This window comes from Mustela erminea, chromosome 20 (assembly GCF_009829155.1).
Source record: "Mustela erminea isolate mMusErm1 chromosome 20, mMusErm1.Pri, whole genome shotgun sequence".
NCBI classification, from domain to species: Eukaryota; Metazoa; Chordata; class Mammalia; order Carnivora; family Mustelidae; genus Mustela; species Mustela erminea.
In genome coordinates, this window is record NC_045633.1 from 21,676,466 (window position 1) to 21,703,092 (window position 26,627).

Genomic DNA, 26,627 nt, shown 5'->3' on the forward strand with positions numbered 1-26,627 from the left:
CGCACTGAAAAAAAGGAACTTGAAAGTCCCCTTTTAACTAAGTGTGGTCTTAGATTGTTCTTCTGTCGCCCTCTATTGGCAAAGGCTAACATCAAGTTGGCTGGCAAAGGAGAAAGGCTCTAGTACCACAAAGCGGGAAAAATGTGTGTATTGTGGGCTGAGAAATAATAAATTAATAACTGGCACACTTACCATATATTTTATTGGCCAGTGCCAGTAAATGACAAGTTATTTGCATTCAATTACATGGAAACTGACCACCCAACAGTACTTCTTTTCTTTGTTTTTTTTTTTTTTTTTTTCCTGAAAGTATTTATTTTTCTAGCTAGGAAATATAATCAATAAATAATGAAAAAGTCTAATTTTTCTTTCTGGAAAATTTATATTCATTTCCAGAATTTATACTCATTATTTTCTTAGTACAGAATTCTCTAAACAGTGTAAAAAATTGAGGACAACAGACATCACTCTCTTGCTTCATGAAAATACTTTTAATGATTTACAGTTACCCATTGTGTCTCTGATATATATCCATGCTCATATTAAGAAGCATTTATTCTCATTTGCAGCAAAAGAACTACTAGCTGTTCCCTAATATCACTTTTCTCCTATAGTAAGAATTTTTCAACAGGCACATAGCCATTCAGAATAAGGAGTAGGGGTACCTGGGTGGCTTAGTCCGTTAAACTGTCTGCCTTTTGCTCAGGTCATGATCTCAGGGGTCCTGGGATCAAGCCCCATGTAGTGCTTCCCACTCAGCAGGAAGTCTGCTTCTCCCTCTCCCCTGCCCCTCCCTACCCCAGCTTGTTCTTTCTCTCAAATAAAGTCTTAAAAAGAAAAAAAAAAAAAAAAGAATAAGGATTTCCCAGCCTCTCCTGCAGCTAAGTATGGCCATGTAATTAAATTAAAGGTGATGAGATGTGAGCAGATGTGATATATGTATTTTACTAGAAAGGGATGGGTCCTGTCTTCCTATTCTCTTTTTCCTAGGTGCTAAAAGGAATTTGGACACAGTGGCGTGGAGCATGCAGACTTAAGTAATACCCAGAGGTATCCAAGCAGTAAGACAGAAAGTGCCTGGACTCCTGATGATTGTGGAGCCACCAAACTAGGCCTGGGTTTATACCCAGGCAGTGATGTGAGAAAGAAATAGATACCATGTTTAAATTTCTGCTGTACTGAACATCTATTACAACCAGAGTGTATACCCTAATGAGATTACTGCCTAGTAAGAGGTGTTTTGTTCTGTTTTGTTTTGTTTTGTTTTGTTTCATTAAAAATAGAATACAGGGATGCCTGGGTGGCTCAGTTAGTTGAGCGGCTGCCTTCGGCTCAGGTCATGATCCCAGCGTCCTGGAATGGAGTCCTACATCAGGCTCCTTGCTCGGCAGGGAGCCTGCTTCTCCCTCTGCCTCTGCCTGCCTCTCTGTCTGCCTGTGCTCACTCGTTCTCTCTCCCTCTATCCCTGACAAATAAATAAATAAAATATTTTAAAAAAATAAAAATAAAAATAAAAAAAATAGAATACAGCGGTGCCTGGGTGGCTCAGAGGGTTGGGCCTTTGCCTTTGGCTCAGGTCATGATCCCAGGATCCTTGGATGGAGCCCTGAGTCAGTCTCCCAGCTAAGCAGGAAGTCTACTTCTCCCCCTCACTCTGTCCTTCCCCCTCAATACTGCGCTCTCTCTCAAATGAATAAATGCAATTTTGAAAAAAATAAAGCAAAAAAAGAACATTAGGAGCACTGCACGGGCTCAGTCAGTTGAGCGACCAATTCCTGGTTTTGGCTCTAGTCCTGATCATAGCATTGTGAAATCAGCACAGCATCAGTTTCCACGCTTGGCATGGAGTCTGCTTGAGATTCTCTGTCTCCCTCTGCCCCTTCCACTTGTGCTCACTCTTTCTCTCTCTTAAATAAATAAGCTTTAAAATATAGAGCATAGGGGCGCCTGGGTGACTCAGTCGTTAAGTGTCTGCCTTCAGCTCAGGTCATGATTCCAGGATCCTGAGATTGAGCCCCGCATTGGGCTCCCTGCTTGGTGGGAAGCCTGCTTCTCCCTCTCCCACTCCCTCTGCTTGTGCTCCCTCTCTCGCTGTCTCTCTGTCAAATAAATAAAATCTTTTAAAAAACAGAACATAAAAGTAATTATTTTTATAATTTCTCTCATGGGATATTAGATACTCAGAATTTCCTTGTCATCCTGACTACACTTTGGTAGTTTCACTTTTCTTTTTTTTTTTTTAAGATTTTATTTATTTATTTGTCATAGAGAGAAGCGAGAGCAAGCACAGGCAGACAGAGTGGCAGGCAGAGGCAGAGGGAGAAGCAGCCTCCCTGCCAAGCAAGGAGCCAGATGTGGGACTCAATCCCAGGACGCTGGGATCATGACCTGAGCCGAAGGCAGCCACTTAACAAACTGAGCCACCCAGGCGTCCCGGTAGTTTCACTTTTCTAGGAAATCATCCCTTTCATCTACAACTTCAGATTTATTAAGATAAAGCTGTACATAGTATTCCCATTTGGTTTACATTTTAAAAACCAGCATGTGTGAAGATCCTACTCCTTGTTTTGGGATATGAGATAGCATTTGAATGGTGGTACAGCTGCAGGCTAGGAAGAGCCAGGGTCCTGTTGACTTTGTGGGTTCCGGCTGCCACACCAGTTCCACCATAAGCTGCCTACCTCTCTATTATTTGTAGTGGAACTGAATCCTGATTCACTGCCTCACAGGGTTGCTATAAGGATGATGTAAACGAGCCCAGCACTAACTCTTACATGCAGGAAGAGCTCAGTAGTGAGTGCTTAGTACCAGGGAACGACCATCGCCAGGAACCTGTCACAGGGGCATGCCCACAGGAGCATACGGTATAGGAGAGGTGCTGGGATTTAGGCCCTCCAGGCACTTTTTCCACTTTCCCCTGAACATCTGAGCCCAACTTGTTCTGGTCGGTGGCCGGTTGGATGGTAGTATTAATCTCCATGACTGGCCTGGAAATTTCTTAGCTGAAAACAGAAAAACTGGGGTCCCCTAGGAGGTGACAGAGGTGCAAGCCACGGAGTGCTGTCTTTGCAACCCAGGCAAGAAAGCCTGACGGCCCACACATCACAGGCTGGCAAACCTCCCTTTCTCCACCCTCTGCCCTATACCAAGGAGAAACCTCAGAACACAGCCCTGGCAAGTCTCACCTTCTAGCACCTTCCGAGCCCCTGCCCGCCTCCTGCAGGCACCTCTCACCTTCCCTCCCACCCACCAGAGGTGTCATTTCAGCTTCCGGTATATCAATCTCTTCCTCATGGCAGGGCCTTTGTTCATTCTGCTCCCCTTGCTTGGAAGGTTCTGCCCCCAAATCCTTGTAAAACAGCTTTTTGTCATTCTCCAAGTCGCAGCTGAAATGTTCCCGCCTCGAAGCGGCCCGCTCTGACAGTCGGTTCCTATCCCCCTCCATCGCTTCGCCCGTTCCTTCCTTCTTGGCGTTTGTCTCTACTTGAAAACAACGTGTGTCACTTATCTGCTTATCAGTCTCCCTCACCGGACCAGAAGCTCCTAGGGCAAGGACCTCGTCTGGCTTGGTCATTGCGTATTCCTCAACGTTTGGCAAAGAACCTGGAAGGCAGGCATTCATGTGATAAACGGATGACTGAAAGCAGCAAAGTCCCACGTCACGTCCCGCCGCCCTTCACCTGCCTCCGCACGCCCCCAGGGCCACCCCCACTCCCGTCGCATTGGCCACCTCCGTTTCCCCAGCTCCTCACCCCTCCAAGAGGACCGCGGTCTCCCTCCCGGCTCTCCCCAGCACCACTGTCGGGCCCTGCTCCGGGGCTCGGAAGGTGCTAGAACGCCGGCGGGAGCTGTCCGCGCGCCCGCCGAGCTCCAGCGCGGCGGCCACAGAGGGCTGCGGGAATCCGGCTCCCCGAGTTCCCAGCCGGCAACGAGACGCCGGGACTGGCAGCTCGAAACCGGAAGCGGCTCTGGCCGCGGCCCCCTACCCACCCCCCCGCCCGAATCCCCTCTAGGACCGCAGGAGGCTCGGCATCTCGGTGGTAGGCCCAGGGCCCGCTGTGAAGGCTAGGGCGTTGGCGAAGTCAGGAGTCCGCCCCGCGTCGTTGGTCTCTTCGGCAACTGCCACGGGGCAGAAGGGAAATTGCAGAGCGTCAAAGCGGAGATTTTCGGATGTTGCCGGGCAACCGTGCCGCTTGGGGAGTGACGGGGAGAAAAAGGGTCTCGACTGGAAGGTTTTGCTGGACCCCGCCCCCTTCCCGCCCCGCTCCCTGATAGGCTAAGGGAGGAGCTGGTGGGGCGGGGCCTCCCGGAAAACCATCCTCCTCCCTGCAAGGGCCCTCAGGGAGGGTCGTCCTCTTACGAGCCCCTCTCCAGTGTCACCCAAGTGCGGGAGAAGCCCCCGGGCCGGGGAGGGCAGCAGGGCCAGCTGGGGCCTCACCTCCTGCAGCAAGGACCCGGGCGGTGCCTTGGGGCGCACAGGAGTGGGTGGGCAGCCCGCGAGGAATATTCTGCGCCTCCTCCCTCGCCCTCGCCCTCCCTCTGACTGCGAAGACTTACGCGAAGCGTGAGCAGCCAGGTGGGGGCATTCCAAGGCCGAAACTGGGAGGTCCCGTGAGAGCAGAAGCCGGGAAGAAGCAGGCCAGCGACACCAAGACCCTTCCCTGGCGTCCACCCAGAAGTCAGCTATCTCTCTATCACCCCCCAAGTCACGAACACCCTTCGGCCTCACACCCTAGGCCCTTCCACGGCATCTCCACTCCCTCCGCTGTCTTAATGGATCTTGCCAAATGTTTTCTAAATTGCCAAGTTCCATTCATAAAATGTTCTCTCCAGCTCTATCCCAGAATGGTGGCCTCTGAGTGGGTCTCTAGGGAAATGTGGACTGAGACTCACGGGGCCCTTGGAATCACATTCCTCTAGACGGTGCTATGAAAAGGGGAAACAGTTTCTCCAGGTCTCTGAGTTTCTCAGAGGCCAGAGTGGAGTCTTTAACCAACCCTCTGGCTCACTCCACAGACCTCAGTGGTTCAAGTCCTGGCCGTAAAAGCCCAAGGAAGCTGGGCACCTGGATGGCTCAGTGTGTTATGCCTCTCCCTTCTGCTCAGGTCATGATCCCAGAGTCCTGGGATCCAGCCCTGCATCAGACTCTGCTCAACAGGGAGCCTGCTTCCTCCCTCTCTCTAGGTCTGCCTGTCTGCCTACTTGTGATCTCTCTGTCAAATAAATAAATAAAATCTTAAAAAAAAAAAAGAAAAAAAAGAAGAAAAAAGCCCAAGGAAGCAAATGTATATCCACAGTGCAAATAAGCTAGTACCAAGTTAATAAGTGTCCTTTTTGCCTCTTTTCATCAGAAAACAAGTTTCTGGAAGCAGCATGCCTGCTTTAGGTGAACAAGCCCCCTTCAGCCCTTTACACTGAGCCAAGCTGAGAAATTCCATTTCTGAGTGACCAGAGAGCCATGAAGACAAGGTGAAGGGAGAAAACAGCTTTCTTTCTCATGTCTTCAAGAACTGCCATCTAATTCAACCAGTCCAGCCAGCGACCCGGCCCTAGATCTCACTGAGACCTCCCAAGCACAACCAAGTTCTGCACAGGTTCCCACTAGTCAGCAGCTTCCTGGCATCTGGCTGATGACCTGCTCTCCGACTTGCCATCTTCAGCTGAGTCCAGAACCCCTGAAGATCGAATCAACAATCTGTCTTATCCTTTTTGGACCACCCCACCTCATAACATGCACCAGACAGCCAGTAGTTGTTGCGTGGAAACAGGGTATTCTTTACACAATGAAATCCCTGGACCTGAACCCCAGCTTGCAGCTCTCTGGTTGTTGGCTAAGTTCCTGGAGCTCTCTCTCGGCTGTTTCCTCATCTATAAGACCAGGACAGAGTCCACTGCTCAGAGTTGTGGAGACTAAAAGTGACATACACATGGCAATCGGCCCCTCAACTAGCAGTTATGACTATCGTCAGTCCCCTCTCCTGCTCGAGCTCCTGTGGGAGCCAGGAGCCAGCCTGGGCTGCAGCCACCCTGCCAGCGCCGTGACCCAGACAGGCAGGTAGAGGCTCAATGGCCTCCCACATGCGGGTGTCCTCAAGGTCAGTCGGTGTCAGAACCAAATGTCATCTTGGGAGCCAACCTGCAAATCTTGGGTAATAAGCAGGCTGAGCCCATTCCTCCCCGGGGGGGAAACAAGAGGGGGTGCGGAGAGAAGAGGAAACAGAAGTACAGAGATCAAAAAGCAGAAGGCCAAGAGTAAAAGAGCCAGACAGGGGCAGGTAGGGCAAATCATAAAGGACATGTACAAAGAGGCCACGGAGGTGAAAAGTAGCAGAGAGAGCTGGCAGCAGCCTCAGAAGGCACCAGGAGGGACAGTGGGTCCCTGGCAAAGGGAGGGAATCCTCACTGGATTATAGCTGGGCCCCAGTAGAAATGCATGGAAAATGTCCAGTCACAAAACAGGGGTCCAGTACCTGAGACAGGAGACAGGGAGAGCGGCAGAGCATGAGTTCCCAGCTGGCTCAGGTCTGCTCCAGCTCCCAAACGGAAGAGCAGAGAGAGGGTTCTGGGCTCAGTGGGCCATGCCCCCGGGACAAGAGTGATGGCGGCAACAGCAGCAGGCCACCACTCCATGCGGATCCACGGTCTCACAACTGGCTGGCTGGCTTCAGGTTTGGAAACCTCTCTGTGCCCAGAAGCCTTTGCTCATTGACTTCAGTTCTGGGTGCTCTGGACTGGCCCCATGACAGGTCAAGGCTGGGAAGAGTACCCAAGCCCCCAGAACAATGACTCAGGGATGCCTCAGCCACGCTCACCACCAGGGCCCCACGAGACCAAGCACAAGTGGTGGGTGGAATTCCAAGGCCTTTAATTCGTAGCCAGCGTGCCTGCGCCTCGCCCTAGCTCCTGTGTTGCCATGCCCCGCCCCATGCCAGCACCCCCCACTCCCTTCCCACAACCCCTCTCACGCTGCCCTCGCGCATTCCCCTCCCCCCTCTGCCTCCTAAGTGGGAGCAGGCGGGGGTGCAGCCAGAGCCCCCGCCGCCCCCAGCATCAGCATGGCCAGGGCCTTGGGGCCCGTCGTGTGGATCTTCTCGTGCCGGTGCAGGTTGGAGCGGCGGCTGAAGCTCTTGCCACAGAGGGGGCAGGAGTAGGGCCGGACGCCGCGGTGGGTGCGCTGGTGGGCAGTGAGGTGGGAGCTGTGGCTGAAGCTCTTGCCACAGTCGAGGCAGTGGTAGGGCTTCTCGCCCGTGTGCGTGCGGTTGTGCGCGATGAGGTTGGAGCGCTGGCTGAAGCACTTGCCGCACTCGGGGCATGGGTAGGGCTTGACCCCGGTGTGCGTGCGCTGGTGGGTGACCAGGGCCGAGCTCTGCGTGAAGCACTTGCTGCAGACGGGGCACTTGTGGGGCTTGGCGCCTGTGTGCGTGCCCTGGTGGGTGACCAGGTCCGAGCGGCGGGTGAAGCGCTTGGCGCAACGGTCGCACACGTAGGGCTTCTCACCCGTGTGGATGCGCTGGTGCTGGATCAGCGTCGAGTGGTGGCTGAAGCTCTTCCAGCAGGAGGGGCAGGTGTAGGGCTTCTCGCCTGTGTGGATGATCTGGTGCTGGATGAGGTGTGAGCTGCGGCCGAAGCGCTTGCCACAGTCCGTGCAGGTATAGGGCTTCTCACCCGTGTGCGTGCGCCGGTGGGTCACGAGGTGCGAGTGCCAGCTAAAGGCCTTGCCGCACTGCTCACACTTGTACGTCTTCTTGCCGGCGTCACCGTCGGGGACCAGGCCCTCCTCGCTGCTCTCGGGGGGCCCCACCCGCCCCTCTCTGGCTTTCTCTGTGAGGCTGGCGTTGGGTGGCGCCGGTTTTGCCGGCATCTCCTGCAGGCGACCCGGCTGCCCACCGTCTCTGGCCGGTCCTGAGCTTTGGCCACTGCCGGTTTGCTGCCCGCATGGCTGGACGTCCCCCGAGGCTCTCCCCACCCTGCTTCTGGAAGCCTTCACATCCCCCAGGGCTGCCAGGGATGGGGTCGGCTCCTCCTTGCCCGCCTCAATGGCTCCTGGAGAAAGAGTTTCCAGCAAGACAGAAAGACTTCCGTGAGGGACCCAGGGGAATTCAGGAAAGGAAGGTAAGAGCGAGGACCCTGGAAGGAAAAGCCACCACCCTGGCAGAGGACAGGACTCCGGCAGCCCTGTCCCTGGCATGGGTCTGCACCCCAGGCAACAGAGAGCCCGCGCTGACAAGGGGCACCCGGGAGTGACAGCAAGGAGCCCACGGCCCCGTGCCACAGCCCGCCCACCTGTCACCTCTGCACACACCTGCCTTCTCCTTGTCATCTCCCATCTGCTGGCTCGAGCTCGATGCCTCACCCTTGCCCTGTCCCTGGGAGCCCCAGAGAGGTCTGCTGAAGGGAAATCCTGCTGAAAGAGAGACACGAGATGCTGTGCTCAGTTGTGGAACCCCAGGCTGCACAGCAGGAGACAACCCCCCCAAATGAAGAGGCAGAAATGGGGAGGCAGCCCTGCAAACATGGAGTAGAAAGACACAAGCTAAATTTTAAAAATAAATAAATAAATAAAAGACACAAGCTGAAAACTCGCATGGGGTCCGGAGTCCAGCCCTCGGTAGGCAGCGCACTGTAGGGGAACTGCCTGACTCACTCTTCTCAGGGCTGAGGTGGGCTCCACCTTGTTTCCCTGAATGAGCCCCAGAAGCAAAAGGAGAGGGGCCAGGTGAGGTCAGCTGCTGATAACCCCCTTTGTCACAAAGGCCTCCAGGTGCAGGCCCAGCAATGTCTCCAGGCCCGCAGCTCTCCAGACCAGGGGCAAGAAGGGCTCCTGGGGGAGGGACAGTGGTGGACCGAAGCCCAGGGGGAGGGCCCGGGAGAAGAGGCCAGGGGTGCCGTTGGCCCAGAAGTCAGGGACCAGCAGCCCCCTGGCCAAGTCCCCTGGGGCAAGGTCCTGGGGCTTCTGGTCAAGTCAGAGAGCAGAGCAGCCCAGCCTCCACGCCCCAAACCACACCGTGCAGGAAGATAGGAGTGTGTGGGACCCGCCCCCGGGTTTCGGGCACTTGTGAGGCTGGCCGTGGGGCTGCAGGTGGGTGCTGAGTTCCCTCTGATCTCCCAGGACTTGCCTGGGCCTGCCGCTCTGGGCCGTGAGGAGTGCTACAATGGGTGGTGAGCAAAGCCAAGAAATAAAAGGCGTGAGCTGTCCTGACTCCGAAGCCCACTGCCGAGGTCAAGGTGAAACCACCACACCCCCGGCTCCCCTAGACCATCAAGTATGCCCCTGGTAGGTACTGACAGACAAACAGGCAGATTGAACTGAATGGCAATGAAGGAATGAGCGCCAGAAGCTCCCTCTCAATTCTGCCAACAAAAACAGGGTCTGAAACAGAGAAGTTGGGGTGCTGGGACTTGATTTACCATAAGAAACAATGAGGGACCCAAGGCCCCTCTGAAGAGAGGATAGGCCCCTTGGGGTGGATGTGACAGCTCAGGGTCTGGGGACCTGGAGAGATGAGCTGGCACCAGGACCCCCCATCCCCTGGCACAAAGCCCCGATAGGCAGCCAAGCTCTCCACACACACACCTCTCAGGTGGGGCTTGGAGGAGCAGGACGGTGGCAGGAGCAGCCCAACACCACAGAAGGACCGGGCAGCAGAAGCGCAAGGCCAGCGCTGCCTGGCGCAGTGGCCACTCGCCACGAGGGGCTACGACAATTCAAACTTGACCGGTTAAAAGGAAATCAAGGATCAGCCCAGGCACTCCAGCCACATTTCTGGTGCTGAGCAGCCACACGTGGCTCGTGGTCTCCAGGTCAGTGCAGAGCGCGTGTCTTTCACCAGGGAGAACAGAGCGGCCCATGTGGATGCTGAGAAGCTTAAGCCTGAGATGGGGGGAGGAGGGGGTGGCAGGACAGCCCCACCTCTGGCATCAGGCCTCAGAAGTGGCCACCCCAGCACAAGCTCGGGCCCTTACCCAGGGACAGTCCGTTCCTCTTCTGCAGGACGTCCCTGTAGAAGCTTTGCTGGGCGTGGTCCAGCCGACTCCACTCCTCCCTGGAGAGGTACAGAGCCACATCCTCAAAAGTCACCGGCATCTGCAACATAAAATGCCCACTCTTCAGGGCACGCCGGGACACCCGGGGGGTGGGGGGGAATGGCTCCAAGATGAGGGCCGCCCCTGCCCCTGGCCCCTAGCCCACTGCCCCAAGCAAGGCCTGTGCTCCCATCTGACGGTGAAACAGGACAGCCACCCAAGGGGGGCATTTTTTTTGGTGGGGGAGGAGTGTAAAACACAAAGCAGTTGTGTACCACAGACGATAAAACACAAAGAAAAGGCCCTTTCTGGCACCACAGCCAAAGCTCAGGATGTCCAGGCGCACCCCTCCTCCAGCCCCCAGATCCAGACAACGAGGCCCCGTCTGAAACGCCACTCCTTCATGTCCTTGTGCTCTCCGTCCAGCCGTGCACCTGATCGGGGACACTGACCTGGGACCAGGCGGTGAGCAGCGCCGCAGCCATCTGGCGGTCTCTGGTCCGCCCCTCGCGAGCGAGCACAGGGATCTGGGGGGAGGGGAGGGCTGAGAGAGCAGAGAGGTCCTCAGGGCGGCCACCTCACCCTGCTGGGCCCCGCTGCTGCCCCTGAGCCGAGTCCAGGGGACACCAGAGCTGCCTCCAAATCCACCCCAACCCGACCCAAGAAGAGGTCAGCAGGCTCTGAGTGGCGCAGGAGCGGCCTCTGAGGGCAGGTGGGCAGACATCCGGGCATCTCCATGGCAGGAAAGCTCATGCCCTGCCCCCCTGTGCTATGATCTCCACCTCCCCCCACAGCTGCCACCCACAAAGAGCCTCCCTCCACATCCTTCTCCATCTCTGTCCTCACCTCCACTAGGCAGGAAGAGAGCCTTCTCCTTAGAGCCCTGGCTTAGGGACACCCAGCTTGGCGTTCCCAGAGCCCCATCCCCCTGCCATGCCCCCTCGGGGTGTGGCTCTTCTGGCTCCATCTTGATGTGCGGTGACTCCCGAGTGGCTCCCAAAGGCACCATCTCCTCCGACTCAGAAAGCATTTCTGGACAAGGATGCCCATGGCCCAGAACCTAGGAACGACAGCCCCCATCAGTACGTGGGCAGAGAACAGGAGACCCAGCCGAGCTCCGCACCTGAAGGTCCTGGCAGGGGCCACACACACCCAGATCCAAGGCACAGCCTGAAGAGGGGCCCTTGCTTCCTTCTGCTGGCCCTGAGGACCCACACATCTCTGGTTTACCGACACAAGGCCGAGGCAGCCAGGGAACGAAGGAAAGAAGGAAGGCTCGAGGTCGGGCGAGGGGCAGATGCCTCTTCTCAGTTCCAGCCTCGTGCCTCCCACAGCGGCACGGCCTGTTCCTGTTCAACACTGAGGAAACTGAGTGCAGTGGATTGAACGTGTCCCCCCAGATTTCATGTCGCTCGGAACCTCAGAACATGACCTTATTTGGAATAAAGTTCTTCACTGATGTAATTAGTTAAGGATCGGCTCCATAGCTCAGGGTTAGTTAAGGATCTTGAGAGGAAATCATCCCGCATTTAGACTGGGCCCTAAATCCGATCACTGGTGTCCTGATAAGAGGAAAAGACATGGAAACACAGAGAAAGCCACATGTATATAGAGGCAGAGCTGGGGGACAGAAGCCACGGGACACATGGAGCCGCCAGACCCTGAGAGGCAGAAGGAGCCTCCTCCTCGAGGCTGGGGAGGGAGCCCCGCCAACACTGCGACCCCGGCCTCTCAAACTGAGGGAATAAATGCTGGTTGTTACACAGACACAGGACACTGTGATCCCGGCTCAGAGGTCAGACAACGGCCCAAGGTCAGAGAGCCCATCAGGGCTTGGCGAGAAGTGGAACTCAAGGGTAGCCAACTCACAAGTCAACGCCAGAGCCACCATTTCTTGGAGATGACAGGGAGGTATCATGTGGCCTTGGGCCATTTCCAGCCTGACTCAATGTGGAGTTTTGGGCTTTGGAGAAAAAGGCCCAAGGGTACCACTAATTGTGCCATGGCCTGGGCCTGCCTCGGTCCGACAGAGGGAAAACCTCCCAGCTCACCCCTTCAGCACCACCCACTGCAATGGCACTTCCCTTGTCCCCCCACTTCACACCAGCCCCAGTTCCAGCCCCTGGGATGGGGAGGAAGAGCCTTTGGAGTCAGGCAACCAGAGTTCAAATCTAGGCCGGCCCCTCATTAGCTGCTCAGCCCCAAGTAGGCACCACAAACCTCGAGAGTTTGGGGCAAGTCACTTTCTTTGCATTGGGAGGCCCCCGGTGAGGCCTCACTGGCCTCCACAGCTCAGGGACCCGCCAGGCTTCTCCCTGTGCCATCTCCACCTCCATCTACATTAGGGTCTCAAAGAGAAAGACCCTCAGGCCAGGGAGCCACCTGGGCCAGGCAGCCTCCAAGACTCAGCTGCTCTGCCTCAGACACAGATAACCTGTGAGAAAGAGCTGTGCGCTCTGGAACATTCTGGATAAACACAGAGTGGAGCCAATAATTATTACTACTCCTCTCCTGTGTGAGCTGACGGACTCCAACAGCAGCAGAGAACGTCAGAGACGCGTGAGGCCCACTGGGTGTTACAAAGGCACCGTGGAAGCGAAAGCAAACAGTGCAGGGGCTTCTTTGTGCTTCTGCGGTACGAAAATGATACAGACGGTCCCCGGCTTACAACGGCTCAACTTAACCAGTTTTCGACCCGACGACGGTACAAAAGGGATATCCATTCCACAGAAACCGTACTTTGGATTTTGAATTTGCATCCTCTGCTGGGCTAGTGATCTGCAGCTCGGTCGTCCCTGGGGAGGGAGGCAGCAGGAGCCGCAGCTGCCGGTCAGCCACGCGGTCACGAGAGGAAACGACCCACAAACTGTGTTTCTCCTTCAGTACGGTCGTACTCACCACTTCATTATGGAAGAGGCTTTGCGGGAGGCGATTCTGCCTGACTACGGGCTGATGTTAACGTGTTTTGAGCATGTCTGAAGGAGGGAGATTAGGCCATGATGCTCAGAAGGTTACTGTGTTAAATGCATTTTCAACTTCTGATACTTACAATGGGTTTATCGGGATGTAACCCCGTCGCAAGTCAAGCAAGATCCGCACTTGATTTGTATTTGAACCTACAACCCCTGGAAATGTGAGTTGAGGTGTTAAGGGTTTCTCTGACCTAGGTTCTAGTTGCTGTGGATGTTTCTATTTTCTGTATTACACTAATTACCACCTCAGAGCCTCCCAACCGCCTGGAACAGCCTGTGGGAACAGCAGGCACATGACAGATGTTTTACAGATGACACACCTGGTTCCCAGAGGCAGGGGACTTGCCCAAGGTCACACACCTGGCCGCAGGTGACTCATGTTCCTTTGATTCCAAGCCCAATGGCCCTGGTCGCCCCCCCACCACCACCGCCACCGAAGGTTATAATTACACATGTGGGCAACAGGTACATGAAGGACTAGGTGCTTAGACCCAGAGTGGAGATGGGGTCCAAAGCAGAAGGGACGGTAAACTGAGGCTTCCCTGCGTGCTCTGGACACCGTTCGGAGAGGAACCCCACCAGGAGAATGCCCCATGCAGCCTCCCTGCTATTTTGTATGGCCTTTGGCCAAATGACAACTGAACTCACCAGGCAAAGCAGAGGAAACTTGGTAGCTGTCGATTCCCACCACCTTTTCCACCTCCCATCACCCCCATCCACCAGCTCTGCACCCCGGTGAGCCTAACTCTTCCACTGGTCTAGGCACCTTGCCTTGAAAGTCCTCTCCTGCTTGCTCCCTGTCCTTCCAGGGCACGCATCCCTTACCCAGCACCCTGTCCATACCTCTCGGGCTCTCTCCTTGTCCTGGGCAGCCCGGGTGCCTCCGCCATCCGCAGACATTTCTATCTCAGAGGTAGGAAGCACAGCTGAGTCGTTGGCCAACCCCTGCCAGCTCTGGCCAGGAGCCTGGAAGAGCAGGAAGAAGTCAGCCAGCGTCTCCCTGGTACCTCTGAAGCAGTGTGAAAATCCCCCACGCAGGACCAGACCCACCCGTGGTCCCAATCAGAAATAAACCTTCCAGGGGCGCCTGGTTGGCTCAGTGGGTTAAGCCGCTGCCTTCGGCTCAGGTGATGATCTCAGGGTCCTGGGATCGAGTCCCGCATCAGGCTCTCTGCTCGGCAGGGAGCCTGCTTCCCCTCCTCTCTCTCTGCCTGCTTCTCTGCCTACTTGTGATCTCTCGCTGTCAAATAAATAAATAAATAATCTTAAAAAAAAAAAAAGAAAAAGAAAGAAATAAACCTTCCAGCTGCCTTCCAGTGACCTCACTCCCTAGGATGGTTTTTGGTCCCTCGCTTAACAGAATGCTACTCTGTATCGTCCCTTTTGTCACTTAAGCCAGAACTCTGCATCTCCGAGCAGCCCAGTTGGGAAAGTCAGGGCTGACTCGGCGTCTGTCTCTCCTGCCATCAGGAGCCGAAAGGACTGCAGAGATCCTATAAACAGGTGCTGGGTGTGGCCACACCCGTCACAGCCAGCTCCGTGGGAGAATCAAGGCCCCACCGTCTCCCAGGCCCCGGACACACACACCCCGCGCTCGACCTGACTTGGCCCTGCCCGGGATGCAGAAACTGAGCGGCCCGAAACTGCAACCACCTGCCAAGTCCATCCTCCTCACGGACCTGGACAGACCATATTCTTCCCCTTCCCGAACCTGGGTCCAGGCCCCCTTTTCTCCCCACCAGCCTGAAGCCTTCCACCTCTGACCCCGTCCCCTCCTGCCAGCTGACCACCCACAAGGATCTCAGGATCAGGCACCCTCCCTGGCGCCCCTCTCACCGAGGCGGAGGCAAAGGGGGCACCTCGGGCGGTGGGGGGGGGCCCCCTTCCCCGGGGAAGGGAGACTCCACAGCCTGCAGCGGGCCGGGAGCCGGGTGGAGACTGGGATTAGGGACAACAGGAAGTCCCTCCCAGATCCCGTTCCCCACGTAGCTGCAGCCCTACAGGGTTCCTGGCTTCGAGGGTTCCGGGTCTGGGGTCCTGAGCGGGGCTGCACTTGATCTCAGCCGGGAGGTGAATCCTAAATCCTCACTGCCCGCTCAGGATCACTTTACCTGGCATGCACTTGTGAAACCAGCAAAGCAGGGACGCCAGAACGGGGAAATACATTCTCTGGAAGGTTCTGACATTTGACGTTTCAGAGAGGGCACTGCAGCTGTTCTCACAGAAGGAAGGACACTCTCCTGGGGAGAGGGGCACGATGGTCCTCTTCGATACACAGGGCTTCTGGAGGTCTTGTGGTGTCTCCATGGAGACGTTCCTGGATTTCACCTTAGGCCCTGAGGCCAGTGAGCAGGGGATAGTCTTGGGCTCTCCCCAAGACTGGCATGGAGTTCTGTCTCCCTCAGAACAAACTTAGTGAACAGGCCTGGGAACCTACCCTCAGCTCCATGCCCCACACCCTGAGGCCCTACCCTCACCCCCCGTGCCCCAAACCTTGAAATTATGTTGGACCAATGTGAGATTCCTCTAGACTCCCCTCCCCACCTCCATCTCCAGGCTGGGGAGTGTAACAGGGGTAATGGGGTCTGACCCAGCCATCCACAGGCTCCCAGACTCCAACTCTCAGTCTTGGCCTTCCCTTCGGACCCTGAGAGCCAAGGCTCCCAAAATGGAGGCTCAGAGACTGCTTCACTTCTAGGGTGAAGAACTCATCTCCCCCCTGAGCAGGGCACAGGGGATGGGTGTCAGAAGAGGGGGGCCAGCTCCAGAGTCAGATTCCAGGAACCTCCCTATAACCATGGCCTCCGACCATCAGAGTCCTCTGACATGTATCCATTTCACCCTGTAAGGCAGGCCCTGTGCTGGCCTACACGTGTACTATGTGGGCCCACAGGGGGTTGATTTCTTTAAAACTTAGTTTCCAACATTTAACAATTAGTATATTTGTAATAAAATCGATTTTCTTGAAAAATCAGAACATTGGGCAACCCCGGACTCATATTCCTCACATTCGGGGGCCGTTCTCACATAGCTGTACATGGTCCCCACTTGCTCCTGTAGCATTTTGAACTCTGATCTAGCCTTCTGTCACCTTGATGAACAAAAAATATTAGCCTTGGGGTCTGGTCAGTATTTCCAGGTGTTTTAATCCTCAAGGCAAAGAGGGATATCCAAAGTTGTAGCCAAAGTCAATACCGCTGTCAAGCCAGAGAGCTATAAACTGAGAAGTCACAGGGGGCTGTGAAAAAAGATTGACAACTCAGTCCGTGACTGTTTCACAATCAACATGGACCGTGACCAGTGTCCAGAGTAAGGGGACTCACTCCTGAGGTGACCCATTTCAGCCCACATCAGCTCCAGCCGTGCACCGAGTCCCAACACAGTGGGTGTGTCCTGATTCACGGGCAAACGTTTCTCTACCAGACAAAAGGGATACTGGGGAAGCCCAGCAGTTTGGATACCACCAGGGAATCACCTAAACTAGACCAAATGAAGTCTCAACATTTATTTAAGTGTTCGGAAAATATGTATTAAGCACTTACTACATGACAGACATTAGCCCCTTCTTGGAGATGAGAGGAAACACCTCTAGGGCTGGCTCTAGGACTGGGCAGGTCTAGGAGAAAGAGTGTTCACAGTTGCTGTGTGGGAACTGCAGTCCCTAAAAGACTGCAGAAAGGCACCAGGGAAAGCAGAGATCAAAAACCTAAATGCCTCGAACAAGTGGGCAGCACCACAAATGACCGGTGGCTTGGGTGCAAGACGGTAGTAGGGGAGGGGCTGCAGGGCCCTCAAGAAATCATATTTTGTTCAAAGGGGGCAGCTGAGGGCTCAATATTGCCAAAGCTTGAGAATTTTTCAAGAGAAGCCAAAGAAGAAGAAGAAGAAGGAGAAGAAGAAGAAGAAGAAGAAGAAGAAGAAGAAGAAGAAGAATTATTATTATTGCATTGATGTGAAATGTTGACGATTCAAATAAAAAATTAAGAACTCCATACAACTCCAGCAGAAAACACCTGCTGTCTAGCTCCTGGGGCACCAGGGATGTACTCACCTCCGGAGCCTGTCACGAGGATAGCTATATCATGGATGGAGACGCTTATCTGAGCTGTGGACCAGCAAACACTCCCGCATCTGGTGGCTTCACTGAGCTTAAGAAGAGATCACCTTCAGTAAATAAATCATGGGATCTACCTTCAGAGATTAGCCTGAGAACTGACTTCGGCCTCACAAAAACGCTCACAATAATTAAAACTAGAAAAAGGAATCACATGAAGCAAGAAGGGAAAAAATGTTTAAAAAGTAAAGGGAGGAGAGCATGTAGTCATGAAGGCTGTTCAGCCAGGCTGGAGACGGGGTAATGCAGACCTCTCTGCAGCCTTAGGGAGGACAGGCGGTAAGGGGAAATAAAGGAACGTGAGAGAGGCCAAGGAAAAACAGGAATAATCGAGGAAGCACAGAGCAAACGTTAAGCACGGAAAAAGAAAAGGAGAGCGGATAGGTGGGGAAATCCCATAGGTGGGGTCCCAGGAATACAAATTTTTTTTGAAGAAAATAACTAAGAACGCCCAGGGCCACGGAGACCAGGGCATGGGCACCCCCGCGGCCAGCAGCAAGCCCGAGGCCCGGTGCCCTGACGCCTGGCGGCAGCACGAGCCAGCGTTCCCCGCCGCGGACGCCAGCGAACCCCAGCCTCTTGCAGCCCTAGCGGGCGGAACACGGACGCCGGAGCGCGTCGCCCAGGCAACGCCGCCACCCCGCCCACGCGCTCACGCAAGCCACGGTGATTGGCTGGCGCCCGACAGCCCGGCCCGTGCGCGCATCCAGGGCTCCGCCCCGGCCTGCGCGCTCCCGTCCGCGCCCACGAGGGACAGCTGCGCCGAGGGAGGAGGTTAACGCTGGTGCCTCCTGCCCTTGGCCGGTGTGCCCGCGTTTCCCGTCCGGCTGCCCCATCTCAACTTCCGGCTTCCCGGCGCTCTCGCTGCGCCGCCTTGTGGCCATCGTGCGGGGGGACAGCCGGGGCGGTGAGGAGCGTAGGGCGGACAGCCGGGAGCTCTGGAGTCGGCGTCCGGCGTGGGGAAACTGAGGCTGTCCGCATGAGGGCCCGGCGCCCCGTCTGGCCCCCGACACTCACCTGTTCTGAATTTTGTTTCAAAAACGGGAGTGAAGCGTGCGCTGCCGCCCTGCCCCCTCTGTGGCACATTCCTTGCTCAAGATAAAAACAGACGGAGGGAAAGGAACGTGCTGGGTCAAAACCAAACCACCAGACATTAGTCGAAGCAGGGAAAGCCTGCTTTATTCGGTAGCCGCTGACAACCGGGGAAAGAGCTGAGCTCCGACTGGTCTGTGCAGAGGGGGCTGGGGTTTTAAAGGGAGAAGGGAGGGAGAGAGCAGGGCCCACTGGAGTCACAGTCAGGAAGGCCACGAGGCTCCTTCCCAGGCAGCAACACCAAGGGCTTCCTTCCATGATCGTCAAGGCCAGCGGCTTCAGCTTCTGCCTCAGCCAGGCAAGCTGTGAATTCCAAGGCCAGAACCACCCCCATTCCCCACGCCACACCCGGTCAAATGTAAAAGGGTAGACTGGAAATGTTCCTGGATCACCCACATCCCAACTTCCGGAACACTGGCTTCATCTGGGAGCTAGACAGCGGACAGTACAGGCAGGGAGCGGACACGCTAGTAAAACTAGGCTAAGAGCTCAAGACTCACTCTGGCTGATCCTTTGGTGTGGAAATAAGTTAAGTTACTTTTTCGTTAGAGACTGGTGCATTTTTAGGAAACCAGAACAGTGTCATCACCCCAAAATACCTTCGTTGGTGCGGCCACCTCCTATCATCTCATCCCTAAAGTGTCCCCCAGTCTCAGCAGAGATTCAGGTTACATTCACACTTACAAGCCTAAGACACTGAGGCAGATGGGGATGGGGGTCTCAGAAGGCATCCCGCCTGGCTCAGCACCAGAGGACCCTTACCTGAGGCCCCTTATGGGAGCAAATGGCAGTGGCACCAGAGCACCTGCCTTTGGTGGCCTTTTTTGGCTGATATTTACAGCCCTTTGTCCTGCTGCAGTCTCCCTCCCCCACTGTCCAGCCCTCAGACTCCCTCTACATGTCTTGTGGTCTCTCCCACAGAATCTTTTATATTCGTACTTCACTGGGTGTGGGGGAAAAATGTAGAGCTTCCACTGGCTTTTACTTCTCTCATCTTTTCACAAATTCAGGTTTTTTTTTAAGATTTTATTTATTTGTCAGAGTGAGCACAGGCAGACAGAGTGGCAGGCAGAGGCAGACGGAGAAGCAGGCTCCCGCTGAGCAAGGAGCCCGATGTGGGACTCGATCCCAGGACGTTGGGATCATGACCTGAGCCAAAGGCAGTGGCTTAACCAACTGAGCCACCCAGGTGTCTCCACAAATTCAATTTTTGCGAAAATTTTTTTTTTAAAGTAGCCTCTAAAGCCAGCATGGAGTCCAAGGCAGGGCTTGAACTTACTACCCTGAGATCAAGACCTGAGCTGAGATCAAGGGTCAGATGCTTAACTGACTGAAATACACAGGCGCCTCTTCAGAATGTTTTATAATGTGGGGGGAAATCGGCTAATGATAAGAATCAGGGCCCTTGGAGAGATGGCTGGTCCAAGTCCAGCACAAGATTTACACAAGATGAGTCTGTAGATGGTGAGAGGGGAAATGGTGCACAAGTGTGTAACAGAATAGTCTTCTTTTTTAAAAGATTTATTTACTTATTTGACAGACAGAGATCACAAGTAGGCAGAGGCAGGCAAAGGGGTGGGGAGGCAGGCTCCCTGCTGTGCAGAAATCCAGATGCTGGGGCTCGATCCCAGGGCCCTGAGATCATGACCTGAGCGGAAGGCAGAGGTTTTAACCCTCTGAGCCACCCAGGCGCCCCTGTAGCAGAATATTCTAAAGCTGAACATGTACATATCTTGTGACACAGCGATTTACTCCTGGGTAGAAACCCAGCAGTAACTCACATCCATGGTCACGAGAGACCTACAAGTACTACTACACGTAGCCCAAACTGAAAAAGTTGGGATGTGGGTGATCCAGGAACATTTCCAGTCTACCCTTTTACATTTGACCGGGTGTGTCTAGGTAGGTGGGGTGAACAAATGAAGCAACAGGGAATACCGTTTGGGAAAGAAGCAACACGTGGATTGACTGGGTCTCCCACTGTGGAGTAAGCAAGATGGAGAATTCCTTGGGGTGCCTGACTGGGTCAGTTGGTATAGCATGCAACTCCTGATCTTGGGGTTCCGGATTCGAGCCCCATCTTGGATTTAGAGATCACTTAAAAACAAAATCTTAGGGGCACCTGGGGTGGCTCAGTTGGTTAAATGTCTGCCTTTAGCTCAGGTCATAATCCTGGGGTCCTGGGATGGAGTCCCATGTTGGGCTCTCTGCTCAGTGGGGAGCCTGCTTCTCCCTCTCCCCCACTACTCATGCTCTTGATTGCTCTCTCTCACATGAATAAGTTAAATATTTTGAAGAGAAAAAAAAAGAAATAAGAAATAAAATCCTTTTTTTAAAGGATTTTTATTTATTTATTTGACAGACAGAGATCACAAGTAGGCGGAGAGGCAGGCAGAGAGAGAGAGGAGGAAGGCTCCCCACCAAGCAGAAAGCCTGATGCGGGGCTCGATCCCAGGACTCTGGGATCATGACCTGAGCCGAAGGCAGAGACCTTAACCCACTGAGCCACCCAGGTGCCCCAGAAATAAAATCTTAAAAAAAAAAAAAATCCTGTTCCGTGATTCATTTACACAAAGTTCAAAACCAGACCAAAGGTATCTGCGGGGGGTTGGAAGTTAAAATGGTGATTACCGGAGAGGAAAGTGGCCAGAAGGGGGCACCAGAGTCAGCGGGTAATGCAAGGGCTGTCCTCACTTGGTGGAAATTCATTGTATACTTCATCCTTGGTTTGTGCACGTTTCTATATTACACTTAAAATATTTCTTTAAAAGAAAAAATGTGAGTGAAGAGAAACCAGTGGGGTGCCTGGATGGCTCAGTTGGTTACTAACCTGTCTTCCGCTCAGGTCATGATCCTGGGGTCCCATGTTGGGCTCCCTGCTCAGTGGAGAGTCTGCTACTTTCTCCTTCTGCCTGCTGCTCCCCTGCTTGTGTTCTCTCTGTCGGATAAATAAATAAAGTCTTTTAAAAAGAGAAAGAGAGAGAGAAACAGGCCATTGCTATGGCCTTGGCAGGTGACGACAGTGGCCTGGACCTGGATGACAAGCAGTGAAGTAGAGACACAGGCAGATTTGAAAAATATTTAGGATATTAACCTTATGGAACTTGGAGACTGACGAGATCTGAGAAGGAGGTAAAGTGAGGGGATCCGAGATAAATCCCAATTTCTGGCTTGAGTGACTGAATGGACCGTCCCACGTTTACCAAACTAGAAAACACCATGGACACAGAGATTTGATGCAGAAGGCTCACGGGAGCCACGTGTCGAGGACTGGCTATGTCCAGGCACTGAGGATGCAGCCAGGCAGGCCACAGAGCCACTGCATGAGTCTGGTCCTGAACACGAGGACTTTGGGGCATTTACAAGACATCCAGGTAGCAACGTCAAGTGCAGAGTCAGAAACAAACGATAAATCCAGGGATACTGGCACGGAGAATGGTTACAGCTATGAAAGCAGCAAGGGAGGTGTATCAGTTACTTCTTGCTATTTTCTTTTTAAAGATTTTTTATTTATTTATTTGACAGACAGAGATCACAAGTAGGCAGAGAGAGAGGCAGGCAGAGAGAGAGGGGGAAGCAGGCTCCCTGCTGAGCAGAGAGCCCGATTCGGGGCTTGATCCCAGGACCCTGGGATCATGACCCGAGCCTAAGGCAGAGGCTTTAACCCACTGAGCCACCCAGGCGCCCCAGTTACTTCTTGCTATTAACAAAGGATCCCAAAACATTGTAGCTTAAAATAAATACTATCTCATAGCTTCTGTACCCTACAGGGCTTAGCTGGGTGCCTCTAGCTCAGGGTCAATAGCTGTGGTCAAGTTGTCTGCTTGAGGGCACCTGGGTGGCTCAGTTGTTAGGCGTCTGCCTTTGGCTCAGGTTATGATCCCAGGGTCCTGGGATCAAGCTTCCCATCGGGCTCCCTGCTCCATGTGAAGCCTGCTTCTCTCTCTCCCACTCCCTCTGCTTGTGTCAAATGAATAAACAGAATCTTAAAAAAAAAAAAAAAAAGGAAATTGAAGGTCAAAGGAAGAGGGCAGAAGATGTGACGGTGGGCGGGTGCCGGGGGTGAGATGTCTGCATGGAGCTCAAAGAGCGGTGGAAAACCATGGACAGATTTGTTCAATAGGGAGAAAAGATTCCATTAAATGATGCTGAAGGCATACAGTTGGTGGCAAATGGCAAAGCTGAGGCTACAGCTCAGGCCTCTGGGGCCAGTGAAACAAACTAGATGAGAGGCTTGGGGCAGGGGGGAGGGGACACAAATTTACAGACACCAAATAAATAGGGAGTGAGGCACAAGGCTTACCTTGTGCTCTCAACACCCCCAGTGTCTCTGGTCCTCAGTGAGGGCTGTGCCCTCCACACCCCGCAGTGCAGTCCTTTACTGTCAGCACCACAGGAAAACACTGGGATCATAGCTGCAGGTAAAGATGTTACTTAACCTGATTTAGGGACAAGCATCTGAGCCTCGGGAATAACCAGACCCTATTTAATAACAGGTAACAGAGATCTTCACAGTAATCTTTCCAGAGCTGGAGAAGGATTTCTCTCTTTGCCCTGAATTGTTCTCAATGTGTAAATCCTATGGAAATAGAAGATACAGGAAAACTTGTCTTTCTTTTGCCATCTCTGAAAAGATCTGAGAGAAGACTTCCATCAGTCAGGTGCTCTAAGTGACTAACACCAGACTTAAAAAATATCTTCACATTTGATAAGTCAAGTCCTTGTACACCTGAAACTAATTATGCTGGAATTAAAATAAAAAAATTTTTAAACTATTTTAAGATTTTATTTATTTATTTGACAGACAGAGATCACAAGTAGGCAGAGAGGCAGGCAGAGAGAGAGGAAGGGAAGCAGGGTCCCTGACAAGCAGAGAGCCCGCTGCGGGGCTTGATCCCAGGACTCTGGGATCACGACCTGAGCTGAAGGCAGAGGCTTTAACCTACTGAGCCACCCAGGTGCCCCTGAACTATTTTAAAAAAATTTTTAGAAGATTTTATTTATTTATTTATTTGACAGAGAAAGAGAGCACAAGCAGGGGGAGTGGCAGACAGTGCAAGAGGGAGAAGCAGGCTCCCCACTGTTAAGCAAGGAGCCTGATGTGGGCCTTGACTGCAGGACCCTGGGATCATGACCTGAGCCAAAGGCAGCTGCTGAACTGACTGAGCCACCCAGGCACCCCTAATAATTTTTTTAATTCAGTTTTTTATTTTAGGGGCTACGGCCACTACTCCCCTATCTTGTGCATGTGCTTTCTCTCACTGTCTCTGTCAAATAAATAAATAAAATCTTTACAAGAATTTAAAAAAGAATTATTAAATCAGAAAACAAAAACAAAAATAAAGTTAGCTTTTTGTTTTTGGTTTATTTTAAACGCACCAACTACTTAAAAAAAATTCTAAGGTAATGCCTAGAATAGTTTGTGTGCATTTTCAAAATAATTTTAGGAGATATTGAAATATACCCCCCAATAGGTGGATTTTTATTAAAAGTCTCTCCTTTGGAAGTGTGTTTATCACTTGGGGAAATAAGTAACAATCCAGCAACTTCACAAGAATTTTCATCTGTTAGCAGGTAACGCTGGGGGAGGGCAGTGTATTTTTCAAAGACCAGGGAGATTTTGAAGGGACTTAATGTTCAATAAGCCCTTTTCTCTGCAAAGTCACTGTAGTTAAGGGAAGTCCCCTTATGGTAAGTCCCCGATGGTAAGTCTCACCTGGCCAGGACTTGTCCCCTCCACTCAGCACCGGGTTCCCAGGGGCAGGACTGCGCAAGAGGCACAGGAGGGAAGCAAGCATTGCCTGAATGAATGAATGAATGAATGGTGCACGCTCCCGGCGGGCCAGGAGCAGGGTTACTGACCAAGCAAAGCCCCGGCCGAGGTTTAGGAAAGGACACCGAAAGCTAGTGTTGCTCTGTCTCAGTGCAGCCGTCAAGCCCTTCTGCCTGGAAGTTCTTTCTGGCGGTTTGGTCAGGCTGGTCTCGGCTCTTCTGACGCATTTCCAGGAAAGCTTCACTTCGAGTCGGGCGCCTGGCACTCCGGGTTGACAGCGGACCCCGAGCCTTCCCGCCTCCCGGGGGCCCTCACGGCGGACTCGGACCCTTACCAGAACAGCGCACGTTCCAGCAGGTCCCCTCCGCCGTATCCGCACAGGTCCCGGTGCCCACAGTGCAGCCGCCCCCACCCCCAGGGCTCGGACGTGGCCAAGTCGTCAAGGACACCACCACTACGGAGCTGGTCAGGCTTGTGCGGCGGACCGCCGAGAGGAGCGCAGGGGGCGCGGCTCTGGAGGCGCGGCTCTGGAGGCGCCTCCGCCCGAGGGGTGGGGCTTCCAGGCTCCGCCCCGGGAGGTGGAGTTACCGGGCCCCGCCCCGGGGTCGGGTGACCGCCGGGTGCCGTAGGTGGGGTTTCTCAGCCCCAGCGGATGCGGGCGTCAGGAAGAGTCCGGGCGGCGGAGCTCTGGGCGCGTTGCTCGCTGCGCACCTCTGAGGGCCGTGGGCTTCGCGGGCCGGCTCCTGAGCCATTCCGGCCGTGTTGACACGTGCTGGCCCTGGGCTAGGTGTGGAGGATGCGGCGCAGACAGGGAAACACCGCTGTCCGCGGGGAGCCTGTGGTCGCGGGAGGAGCACGCTAGACGATGAAAGTAAAGGAACAAGATAAGCCCAGGTGCCAAGTGCACGGAGACAAGAACCCGGCAGTGGAATCAGAGCGAGCGCAGGGTCTGGCCCGGACGGATCCACGAGTCTAAGACTAGGGGCGGCCAAAGCCGAACCTTGGCCGCGGAGCAGGTGGCCCCGGGTGTCCAGGACAGGCGGTGCCACGAGAGTGCCCGCGGGCTCTGAACCGTAGGTTCCCGCGAGGAAGCGCCCTCCGGGCTGCGGCCGGCCAAGAGCACGATGTGAAAAGACACCTTAGTAGAGCCAAGGGAAAGGCTTGACTTGGAAGCTCAACTTGGGCCCAAAGCCAGTGTGGGGTCCCGTCCCGTCCCTGAAGTCCTTGCTTCCTCTTGGAGAAAGCTGGGACGAAGCCACCTGTCAAGATTCTTGGGAAGATCTTAGGTGGTGTTGATGGCGGGCTTTCCTCCCCCGCCACATGGTCCTGTTACGTCCTTACAGCTCCCGCACACCCGCGTGTAAGCCCTCTGAGGTCCGGGCCTGTTCCTCCTGTGTACCTCAGTACCTGCAACTGTGCCTGGCACATAGCAGGCCCTTGGCAGAGATTTGTCAGATGAATGAAATGCTAGCAAAGGGCCCAGCACACAACAGGCATTTTTAAATGGCCGCTCTGGTCCCCCCAGAAAGTACAGGTTAACAGACCTCCCCCCCTCCCCCACAAGGAGAACAGGAACAGTCCTGATTAGGAGGGGGGCAGTTCTTAACTGGAGGGGTAGCGAGACTCTTCATCTCCTCCCAGGCTAGAGAGTATCCATTAGCCACTCCGTCCTCTTTTCTCTGGCCCCGCCCTCTCCCCCACCGCACTCCCAAACTGGGAGGTGAAGGGTTAACTCTAGGAATCCCCCTCATTACCTGGATGGGACTAGAGCAAGGCACTTCCTGTTCAGTTTTCCCGGAGTCCTTTCCCAGTCTGCCGAGGCTGACTCCGGCCCCGGGGCCCTCAAGGAACCCCTAGCACTTCCACCTCTGGAGTGGAGACCCTGAGTGGTGAGTTGCAGGGAAGCCTGGGGTGCAGGGTGCCAGGACAGACCTAAGGAGTTCCTAGCAGCTCGGAGGGAAAAGGAGGACTGGGCCTCAGCGATGGGATGGGGGATTAGGAAGCTGGAAAAGAAGTCTTGGGAGGGTGTGGGTTGGCTCTGCTGGGAGCCCAGAGCCAGCCAGCTGTGTGGACCTGCCACTATGGGGTCCTCAAGGAGGGTGTGGGGCTTCCTGTAGCATGGGCTTGCGGTACCCACTGGGGAGGGTTAGGCAGGCTCCATGCACTCCAGGTGGACCGGCCGGCGGCATCAACTGAGGCCAGCCCCAGCAAGGGAGCCTAGCCAACAAAAACAAGCCGGCCAGTCTCCTGCCAGTTGTGTCCAGGGAGAAGGGGGGCGTTCCCGGCTGAAGATCCTGGCTCTGGGCTCTCCTGTTGTCTGGGTGGGTCTTTGGGCCTCACCTTTACCCTGGGCAGGTCCAGCCATTGCCTCCCGGTGGCTCTCGGCTCCAGATTAAGCCGGTGGAAGGAATATTGGAGGATGGTTGACGAGCCTCCCACCCCCCACAGATGTGCATATGAACAGAGCTTTTGTCCGGAAGACTGAGGGGGTTGGGAGAAACTCTCAGGCCAACTTCCCTTAAATTCATTTCTTTCAAACCTTTTGGCAAGACCTCTCCTGGAGGTTCCGGGCACCCCTGTGGGTGTCTAGGCCCAAAGGCTAGAATTTGGAATCTCATTCCCCACCCCAACCTGACTCACAGTGTTCTATTCT

The 26,627-nt window shown here is 54.2% G+C and overlaps 1 protein-coding gene and 1 long non-coding RNA gene across 10 annotated transcripts; both read right to left on the reverse strand.

Annotated features, from left to right (window-relative positions):
- Nucleotides 1-3,115: 3,115 nt before the first annotated feature.
- On the reverse strand, nt 3,116-3,961 carry LOC116581020. Its single transcript, XR_004281856.1, has 3 exons — nt 3,753-3,961; nt 3,530-3,603; nt 3,116-3,140 (listed from the first exon to the last, which is right to left on the reverse strand). It is a non-coding gene; the product is annotated as an uncharacterized LOC116581020 (long non-coding RNA).
- Nucleotides 3,962-6,844: 2,883 nt separating this feature from the next.
- Nucleotides 6,845-24,460, reverse strand: ZNF205 (zinc finger protein 205). 9 transcript variants are annotated; one of them, XM_032327936.1, is made up of 10 exons: nt 24,309-24,460; nt 23,918-24,002; nt 17,047-17,143; nt 15,107-16,611; nt 13,839-13,961; nt 10,870-11,083; nt 10,476-10,567; nt 9,964-10,084; nt 8,303-8,404; nt 6,845-8,043 (listed from the first exon to the last, which is right to left on the reverse strand). In XM_032327936.1, the coding sequence occupies exons 4-10, from the start codon at nt 15,179-15,181 to the stop codon at nt 7,001-7,003; spliced, it is 1,770 nt and encodes a 589-aa protein (XP_032183827.1). In that variant the 5' UTR covers nt 15,182-16,611; nt 17,047-17,143; nt 23,918-24,002; nt 24,309-24,460; the 3' UTR covers nt 6,845-7,000. The 9 variants fall into 9 exon arrangements, with proteins under 9 accessions (XP_032183827.1, XP_032183828.1, XP_032183829.1 ...); XM_032327937.1 differs by lacking the exon at nt 23,918-24,002; XM_032327938.1 differs by lacking the exons at nt 23,918-24,002; nt 24,309-24,460 and having other exon boundaries at nt 15,107-15,331; nt 16,538-16,611; nt 17,047-17,720.
- Nucleotides 24,461-26,627: the final 2,167 nt, after the last annotated feature.

Bases quoted from the DNA above. Each gene is read 5' to 3' on its own strand.
- ZNF205 (XM_032327937.1), bottom strand. From the start codon at position 15,181: ATGTCAGAACCTTCCAGAGAATGTATTTCCCCGTTCTGGCGTCCCTGC. The intron at 10,568-10,869 runs GTGAGGACAGAG...CTGCTCTCTCAG, and splicing joins TCTCTTCCTGCCTAGTGGAG to CCCTCCCCTCCCCCCAGATC. The intron at 10,085-10,475 runs GTCAGTGTCCCC...TTTATGTTGCAG, and splicing joins TGCTCACCGCCTGGTCCCAG to ATGCCGGTGACTTTTGAGGA.